This window comes from Diachasma alloeum, unplaced genomic scaffold, assembly GCF_001412515.2.
Source record: "Diachasma alloeum isolate Michigan unplaced genomic scaffold, Dall2.0 Dall_scaffold_00270, whole genome shotgun sequence".
Taxonomy (NCBI): domain Eukaryota; kingdom Metazoa; phylum Arthropoda; class Insecta; order Hymenoptera; family Braconidae; genus Diachasma; species Diachasma alloeum.
Genome location: NW_021680409.1, coordinates 405321 through 415590, shown reverse-complemented (window position 1 = coordinate 415590; position 10270 = coordinate 405321). Strand labels below are relative to the sequence as shown.

At 33.5% G+C, this 10270-nt stretch overlaps 1 protein-coding gene across 2 annotated transcripts; it reads left to right on the top strand.

The window, feature by feature from the left end:
* The first annotated feature begins 490 nt into the window (after positions 1–490).
* LOC107037775 (zinc transporter 6) lies at positions 491–9229 on the top strand. 2 transcript variants are annotated; one of them, XM_015256516.1, is made up of 7 exons: positions 491–670; positions 1249–1389; positions 3028–3346; positions 5570–5767; positions 6018–6120; positions 6497–6613; positions 8645–9229. In XM_015256516.1, the coding sequence occupies exons 1-7, from the start codon at positions 619–621 to the stop codon at positions 9149–9151; spliced, it is 1437 nt and encodes a 478-aa protein (XP_015112002.1). In that variant the 5' UTR covers positions 491–618; the 3' UTR covers positions 9152–9229. The 2 variants fall into 2 exon arrangements, with proteins under 2 accessions (XP_015112002.1, XP_015112001.1); XM_015256515.1 differs by having other exon boundaries at positions 6018–6135.
* Positions 9230–10270: the final 1041 nt, after the last annotated feature.

Sequence of the window (10270 nt, the reverse complement as noted above, 5' to 3'; positions counted from 1 at the left end):
TTATTAAAATGTTGAAATTTCAAGGGGCGAGGAGTGGATGGGGGAGAAGGAGCGGGTTAAAAATAAATTTTTGTTATGAATCTACTTTTTTTCAATAATCGAATCCTCTTAATTTTGATAAAGAACGATTTTCAATTAAAAAAAAAATGTTGCAAACTAAAATTCGCAGAATTTTTACATCCTTTCTTCATTTTGCATTATCTCGGTAATGAGTGGTTTTAGGAGAACATGTCATAAAACCTGTTTTGCAAGGAAGAAAATTTCCGACAAACATAATTTTTTGATATTTTGGCTAAAAGTGAAGCATTAAAAACACAATTGGACATTGAGTGCAAAAATGCGTTTGCACTCATTGCCCTAAATTGATGCATTGCTACCTAAGAAAGGAGTAACATTTTCCGATGATTTTTATCAGAGAAGTTAATAATAAGCCCCTAAGTGTTCCCCTATTTACCGAGCAGCCGGATATCAGTTGGCTCGAGCTCGTCAAACGCGCAAAGTGGAATTGTAATTACCACAGTAGTTACGGAAAGACTGGGGTACGACCAGAATTAATGGATTTTCAGTTGACATGGAGTTGTTGATGCTGCGGGATTACAACATGCAGTGGATTAATCTATGATGTTTATATCGATGGGGAAGGATGTAGTGGCTCTGAATGTTGATGATAGTGAGTTGACAATTGTTGCGTTGAAGCAGTGAAGTGGAAAAGCCAAAAATTTAATTCCAATATTTTTCTGTTATGTATTATCTTGATCATGAGTCATTTCAGGGAGAAATCTCCACAAATATTTGTTGTTAAAAATTTTCTCTTTAAAAAAATATCTTTTGACATTTTCTCCAAAAACAAATCGTTTCTGAGATAAGTAGTTAGTTAACAAATTTCAGTAGTTCCAAATGATTTTCCTTCTTCACATTCGTTTAAATTTTTGTAATTGTTTTTTTTTTTTCATTTTTTCCTGGAACAAATGTGCTAGAAATGAATCATTAATTAATCCATCAAACTAATAGTTTTATTAATTTATTATTAATTAATCAAAGGAAAATTTGAAAATATTTTCAAAACTTCAAAAATATGATATTTTTTCTTGAAACTATTCGTTTCTGAAAACAACCTGCTTTTACGAAGAATCGAATCTGTTATTCATGATATGTTTTATGGTGAAGCCAACGACTGATGAGAATTTAATTAAAATTCGAATTGAAGTGAAGACAGTAATTGTGGAAGTGATTCTAACGTTTTGGTAGGTGGAGAGAGTGATCCCTGTGGAGCTCAGGTCTTTCGTGTACTGGGAGAGACCGAAAGCAAATGGATCCTCTGTCTGATCACGTACAACACCGTGATTATCTACTACCTCTGTGGCTGGGTAACTTCGACCAACAGTATAGGTCAGTTTCCATTTCCTTACTGCTGAAACTTTGCTGAGGGTAATCCTTGGGGATCCGACTAATCCCTCTAATCGACTCGTCCCTAATTAACTTTAGCGATGGAGTTCAAGTCAAAGTCGGTTGAAAGAGAATTTCTGTTTTTTTTCTTTTAGTTTTTTGCTGATGAATTCAGGAAAATTCTCCATTCCAAATTTTATTGAGAGAATTTAAAGTATTAGTGAAAAATGAATTAGTAGTTGCAATAAATCATTGAAATTGAATGGGAAATACCACTACCTACTAATTTTATTCTAGGACAATTAAATAGCAAATGTCTATTTAATTTTAATTTTATAAATGCTCATAAATTAATACTACGTTATCAGTTCAAATAATCAATTTGAAATGACCATTTTAAACACTATTTCATTAGGCTTTTTTTTATTGTTATATTTCATTAGGTGTAGCTACTTAAAATCGTATTTTTAAATTTTTATTCAGAGAAAATTATTCGACAGAAAACCTCCATTTTCAATTAATGCAATATTGCAAATGAAATACTCGAATAATTGAATTCAATAAGTGATTTGAAATAGTTCAATCATGAAACTGAATAAAAATTATTTTTTAACATTCTTCAATAAAAAAAGTTATGAATTGTTGAAGTCCCAAGGTTTCTCATAAAAACGTTTGAACTTTATGCACATCCGGGGTTCACGGTAAACTTCTCCCTAAGAATCTGGCAGTGCCAAAAAGTTTGCCAGCCCTCTAACGAGCCCCGCCACTCTACGTCTGCCAGTCGAGCTCCACAAATATTGATAATTTGTCAACTCCAGTGGTCTCTAATTACCCGGCAAATTTCATTTTCATTTTAATCTCGAAGATTTCTCTGTCAACTTTTCAACTCGTCAAATTGCATTTTCACGATTACTCATTCTCCCGGCAGGTATATTTTTTATGTTCAGGGACGTTGGATTATCGGTGCATTCGTGTCGGGGCTTATCACGAATTGAAAACAATGACTTTCTTCAATTGTCCGTTTCCTATACATGTGGGGTAAAAGACAAAAAAAACTTTTTTAAATCGCAAAACAAAATATTTTGCATATTCACTTCATTTTTTTCAATTTACTGATAAAATTTTTTTTTTTCATTATTCCCTACGCCTATAATTGGTTTATCCTAAAACAATTTCATTTCGTTCATTAAAAAAATCATGCAATCTAGGGAAGAGTCGCGCAAAATGGGACGTTTCATGATCTTCTCGAATTTTCAATATCTCCACTTATAAATGAAGATATTGACAATTGAAAAAGATCTCAATACGTGCCATTTTGCCCGACCCTCCCCTATTTTTTTGCTTTTTTCAAGCAAAAAAATTATCATTCTCTCCATTTTAAGAATTTTAAAAGTTTCTTGCTCGATAACCAGGGAAATTTCAGCTGAAAATCAATTTGATTTTTTTATTTAAAAAAACATTAAATACAATTTTTCACGAATTTTTTTTCCGGAATTCTGCAGAAAATATTGAAGATAGAAAGTCGTTGTATTGTGTTTTCCAGCTGAAATATCTCTGGTTACCAACAGGTCATTATCAACCCCAAATAATTACTTTTTATTTCTCCAAAAGCGATAAAAGATGCATTTATGTTTACTCCAGCATTGAATGCCTATGTAAACACAGTATTTTTCAACCTACTCTCCCTATCTGTGTGTCTGGTCTCCATCTGGGTGTCTAGAAAAACCCCAGCCACCGAAAAATTCGCGGAAAGCTGGAATAAGTCATCAGGAACATCTCTAGGACACCCGAATAAATCTAATCACGTAGTTATTGACCAGACAGTCTCTCTGTCGTGTTTGGGACCGGAGAAATACGAGGTTCTAGCTCTCCTCGTGTCGTCGTGCCTAGTTCTCTTCGGTGGCTCCCTCATCTCCATGGAAATCTTCCTAAGAGTGAGTGACCAGCCCAGTGTTCACACGTGAGTCCAATAAGTCTATACAATCCTTCTAAAAGAACAAAAACAATTTTTTTTGTAAAAAAATGTGCCAAAAAAAGTTTTGCTTCGTTCTTTTTTTGAATAGTCGAAATTTTTCAAAAATTCAAATAAATAAAAACGAAAGCTTAGACAGGAATGGTGAATGAATGTGTATAGTGTACATTCAGATTTCTATGAGAAAAATCGTTCTCAATAGAAAAACCATTGAATAAAAACTCTTCGTGAACTAAAAAATCAGTAGAAGCAGGACCAACATCTTGGCGCGGATCACAAGATGGAGGATTAGATTGATATAAATAGTGAATTGAAAAACTCCGTATCAAGAACGTTGGTCCGCTTCTTACTGATTTTTTATTTCATGGAGAATTTTTTTCAATCCTTTTTCTATTGAGAACTATTATTCTCATAGAAATCTGAATGTGTACTATACACATTCATTCGATACTCTTGGCTTGACTTTCTTTTTTAGTTATTTATATTTTTCAAAAATTTCGGCTATTCAATAAGAACCAGACGAAACTTTTCCTTGGCGCAGTTTTGTTTACAAAAACATTGGATTTTGTTTTCTTTACGGAGATTTCGCTATTTTTTCGAAATAAGCAAATAATTGTTTTCACTTATAAGAAATTTATTCTTTTCAATCTCACTCATTCGTTTTTTGACCAGGGGTCCGATTCTACAAAGTTTTCACGACGAGAAGTGAGACAGTTGTTATGTGTTTCCTCTGTTAGAACAATATAAAATAATCGTTCCCATTTCACTTCTCACCGCGAAAACTCTTGTGGAATTGGACCCCAGATAGAATATACTTTCAATTGATAATTGAAGAAAAACAAACAGTTCTACTCCAGATACACTGTTTCTATTGATTTTCATCATTTATTTAAGATTTTCAGGCTTAGTTTGTTTTTCTCATTCAATTTTTTCTTTTATTTTCTACGGGGATTGTATTTTTTGGTGAAATGGATGGATTTCCTTTCAGGAACAGCCGAATAAAATGTTCACTTGATAGATATTTTTATAAAAACATTTGCATTTGTTTCTCTATTTTGAAGATATTACTAATTTTTTAAAAATAATTACAAAAGTGCTTTCGTGTTTCTCGTATCTCACCGTAACCTAATTTGCATTCTTAATTTGCGTTTTCTTACACTACTTACTGAGTCAGTGAGCTCGTCGCGTTTCTCAGCAACCACAAAAAATTTTGGAGTTTTTCTCGATTTTTTGTTCAGTCGGCAAAACAAGTGACATTCAGAAACAAAAAGAATTTTAATTAATTATAAGTAATTGAAATTGAATAATTTTTGTCTTGTATTAATGATAATAAAGAAGAAAAATTGAAGTCTGGAGGAAGTAATGAAGATGAAAAGGTTGCCATGTTGTGTTTTCCAGCTGGAATTTCATGTATTACTTACTGGGGTCACTATCGACCCCAAAAAATCAACCGATCTCAATGTTCAAAAATAACATATCTTTATATTCAATGATTGAAGGATTCTGATAAGAAGTTTATGGCCGGGTCTCCGGGTCACTCATCAAACTTCTTGAGATCTTATCAATCTGAAACAATTGTACTTTAATTTATCTGAGAAGTTGCAAAGGTTTGTGGAGCGGGATGATAAGATATTTCAGTGATTTTCAATAAAAAAAAATTTCATTTTTGTTACACGGGGCTGGTTGCAAAATGAATTTATGTCTGTAGTAAATTTATTCCACAGTTAGACAATTTCATAAATTCGGTGTGAAGTACTTTTACTTGGCCATTCGGACGTAAATATTGACTAAATACTTCATAATTAGTGGTATTACTGGTAAATAGTGATGATACAGTGATATACCACGTTTTTTCGTGAAATACCTTCGATGACCTTTCCCTCAAAATTGATCGGCCGATTATTTTTATTTATTCAGATCCTAAATTGAGGATTTTCTCAACTTTGCTTGGTGCAACCGGACCAGAATATAAAATGTTTGTGAACATTATATGATAAAAAAAATTATTGAATAGAAGTACACAATTCCCTCACTAATTATTGAGTTTATGAGAAAATATTATGAGACCTTTTTTTATAGGGAATTGTAGTAGCTACAAAAAAAACCCTGACATCGCCTCTGGACTCCACTCATCCCCTTGAATTTAATTCTTTCTTTCCGAACAAATATCAAAGAAATAAATTGAATTTAACAAAAGTTGAAATTTGTCAGTGGCAGGTTGGGACTCGGGGCTCTCCTCGGTCTGCTCGCACACTTGGGAACGATTCTCGTTTATCCTGATGCTGGATTGAATCACGTGGTCTGCATGGCACTGCCATGTGCAACCTTCAGGGAATGCAATCCAATTCTAGCTGCCAATATCCTCAGCGCTGTCGTTCTCTGCGTTGCCCACTCTGTCATTCACATTTGGTAATTTATTTATGGTTAATTCAATAGTATATTTACTCAATAATTTCAAAATAAAAAAAACTCCTAGAAAATATATTTATTTAGAAAAGGAATTAGAAGAGATTTCCAACTCATCAATGTTTCCACAAAAAATATAATTGAGTTCAGGAGAAAATATCAGAGAAGGTCCTGTGATATTTTTTTAATGGAGCTAATGGTTTCAAAGACATTTGAGAAAGATGAAATAAGATTGTATTTATTTTTTATGGAGGGAACTTTATGTTGCCGACACGGCAGCTGCTTTCGCGGTGATTGGGCTGACCACAACGGCGATGCTACCACTTGCCTTTTACACGTTGTGTCTAATACTTCAGGTAATTTATCGTTACGTAAGTGTGTGGCGGAGATGCCGTTGAACAACTTCATAGAAATAAAAGTGCACTGCGAAGAGTCTATTCATGTCAAACAAATTCTTTTTAGATTAGAATTTAAACTGAAGTCTTGCATGGAAAGTTCAAGTAAATGTGTTTGGTATCAATAAATTTATTCCTCAGTTGTGTAATTGGCGAGATTCATGGAGTCGATACCGAGAATATATTTTGACTTACGAGGAAGTATGAAATTTACTTTAGAAAATATCTGTAAATGATTTTTTCTGAATTTATTCCTCCGGGAGATATCTGGAATGGTATGGGAGCATTTTTTACATTAAATAGCTCTGGATTTTCACTTGATTAAATGTTTTTTTAGAAAGTACCGCATCATATGATCGAGCAGCTGGATAAGTGCCTTCGTGAGGCACTTGATATCGATGGAGTTCTGGAGTTCAGGAATGAACGGTTTTGGACTAAATCGTTTGGAAAACTCGTTAGTTGTTTCTCTCCTTTTTTTAAATATCATTCTGAGAATTCAAAATACTCATAATTATTGCGAGTGGATGCATTAAATCCTCATCGAATGGATTCCATACTATTTTGTCTAATTCCAAATAAAAAGTGGAAAATTTCACATCTGGACCCAAAAATTAAATTTTTGGACATTGAAGTAACTACTATTCTCTGCAGAATGAAATGTCACATATCCCTTCAAATTTAGCTTCATACATATCAATAAATAACTATTAGTGGTATTTTTAAGAATTTTTTCATCAGGTTCAAGTATTTAAGATAGAGCTGAGCAAATTTAGTCAATCATACTATTGTTAATTTCATAACTTCTCAATAATATCGCATCCAACAATATACTCTAATATTCATAATACTCTTCGGACCTCATTTCACTATATCAATAATTGATAATATTTTCAAAATAATTTCACGATCCCCCTCTAATAATTTCAAATATTATTAGTGAAATAATGTGTCTGCCTCTCCTAAATTAAAAATCACATTTCCACATGATATTTGCGCGATACGGAGCTTGCATGGAGCTCAGTTTTTCCTACGTTCCATATTTACTCATTCTACATAACCCACAAATAGCTACACGAAAGTAATTGTGGAGAAATATTGCCTAGATATCTTGTAATGATTGACTGAAAGTCCGACTTTATTGAAACCTATTATTTCGATCATGCCGTCACAAAGTGGCCCAAGGAATGAAGACAGACCCCTGAGATGAACAAGTCGAGAATAAGCCCCCTGAGGAGAAAATATGCAATAAAATGTCGATGTGTGACTTTTTAGAAAAAAAGATTTTTGAATGAATTGCTCCATACCAGGATGTATTCAATCGATCGACATAAAATTTTCTACACAAGTGTGACTCAATAATACTAACTAGAAACCAGAATCTGTTTATTCCAAATTTTACGCGTATCATGGAACGCCACATTAACTCTCAATTGAAAAAAATCGAAAAACGCAAATGTCTCGAAAACTTTGCATGAATGGGTATTTATATTTTGATTGATCTTGATAGGGGGTGGCAAGGCGAGTATTTTGAAAAAAAATACAATCATCGAACCAGTAGTTTGGGAGATACAAGACCGTTTTTCCACAAAAAGTTGAATATCTTCTAAACCACTTGTCCGATTTCGCCTACTCACAAGCCCATCCTGTAATATCATAAGAGCGACAATCTTATCAAATTTCAACATTCTATCTAAATTTTTTCCGAAGTTATCGTACACAGAACGATTTTCTCATATAAACAAAAAATGCCGATTATTGCCAAACTGTTCCTAGTTACATAGCAATATTGTGATTTGATTTGATGGATATTACCACTATGTTGACGTGAAAAATGCAATTCAGTCACGTAGTTTTCGAGATATTGAGGGAAAAAGATTTTTGAAAAATTGCTGTATCTCGGAAACTACACGGAGAGAAATTTTTTAGAAAAATTCCAGTGCCGGCACTAGAAATGTTATTGGGGAAAATGTGAATTTTTCCCAGTATTTCTGTGAAAATTTCACAGAAGTCCCCAGAAATTTGACCAGAAATACCAAGAAATTTTACTTTAACAGCACTAGAATTTTTCACAGACGGTGGATTGTGATTTTTTCCAGTACTTGTACTAGAATTTTTCTAGAAAATTTCTCTCCGTGTACTTGATCGATTGAGCTGACGTTGCGCCCAGAAATGCTCCAAAATAATACCAATTATGTGACGAAATTGCAAATTTTTAGCTTCAACTTTAGTTTTTTTCCTGTGAAGATTTATCAAAATTTTCCGAAAAATTTGCACACACATCCGGACATATATGCACACATTTTCCAAAAACATGTCTCTTTACGTTGCATAACATTGTACGTAATTCCCAGGCAAAAATTAAAAGATCGTTAAAATCAACGATTACAAAGTCTCCATTCGGAAGCAAAAAATCCATAAAAATCATGCAAGTTCCCTATTGTGCTCGAAAAATCACAATCCTCACATCTGCTATGATGTGTTCCAGGCAGGCACCCTTCAAGTTAGAGTTCGTAGAGACGCAAACGAGGAACATGTCCTCGAAACAGTGATGAAACATCTCTCCCGGATAGTGTCATCCCTCAAGGTGCAGGAATTTCGAGACACCCGTATTGCATCAACTCCATCAGACTATCATCCAACCGAGTATTACATCGAGGAGATTCTCGAGTTGCATGACAGGAATCATGACACGTGTACACGTGAGTGGGATTTGAGGTGGAATGAAACCATCTGTGGTGACGTGAGTGTCATAAAAATCGATGATATACTCGGTTCAACGAGCGACGTCGGGACTTTTGCGAGTGTTCGTGGGGATGATAGAGTCAAGTGTCTGAGGATCGTGAGAAATCCAATTACCTATAAAAATAACGTTACAGTCGTCGATCACTTGGTTAAGAGTGGCTCAGGGAAGGGTAATGCACTCATTCTTGGAGCTAGGGGCCAGGACGATGAGTTTGATGGACTCTGCTGTGTCAAATTGCTTGATCACTAGGTTTAATTGAGATGTCCGTGTTTGAATTGACAATTTGGAGGAATAAAGTTTCACTTCTTAGAAATGTTGTAAATAAAATATTTGTTTATCATTATTGGTGGGTTTGGATTGTCGTGATGATGTGATCGGGTTGAATAACTCATCTTTTTTGGGTCTTTTTTCAAGCCATTATTTACAGCTTAATTCGAGAAATTGAAACGTTCAAATTATCTTTTTTTTTAATGATGAAAAAGGAAGAATTTGCAAAGTTCTACTGCGAATTGGGACATGATCTGCTTTTGTCTTCACATAGCATGGCGATTTTTGCTAATAAATTAACAATATGCTTTCGAACGGCCATTATTTACATGATTTTTTTGTCGCATATCATTTATCGTTTTATATTATTTCGTTCAATTAAATCATATTTTTTCTTTAATGCATGATTTGTCTTACATCTCTTGTGAGATTTCTTGGATAAATCAAATGAAAAAATGGCGCTGGATTATCTCAAAATTTCGATAGAGTGGTATTAGAAAAACTTTTTTCATGCATAATTGAACGAATTTCGTATATCATATTTGAAGAAACCGTTGGAAAATTCACTTCCGGAGAAATGTTGAAAAATTTGAAATTTGCAAAAATTATATTTAAAAAAGTTGATAAATCAACGGATGCAGCTGTAGTAATGATCTTCTAACTCTAACAGGGTAGCGTTGAAAGGAATATTGTAAGCTATGATTGGAATAATTTCAAACATGATATCCAAGGAGATCTCCGGAATTCTCATTTTGAAAAAATACGAAATATTTGAAAATTATTCTATAAATCAAAACAACGATTATTACTGCCGCCTTTATTTTCGAAATCGGTTGGAGGGACATCAAAACAATTTTTTAAACGGTTGTTCAATGAATTCAGAACATTGTTTTTTTAAGTTATCGTTGGACAACCGATTTAAAAAAAAAATTTAAATTCTAAATTCTAATACATGAATTAAATATTAATCCAATGTCGATGGATAGGGCTCAACCATCCCTACATTTGAAAAAGAAAAATCATCAAATTCCATTGATTCATTAGCCAACAATTGAAGACAAACTCCGTTACATATACACATTCGCACGGATACAGTTTAAA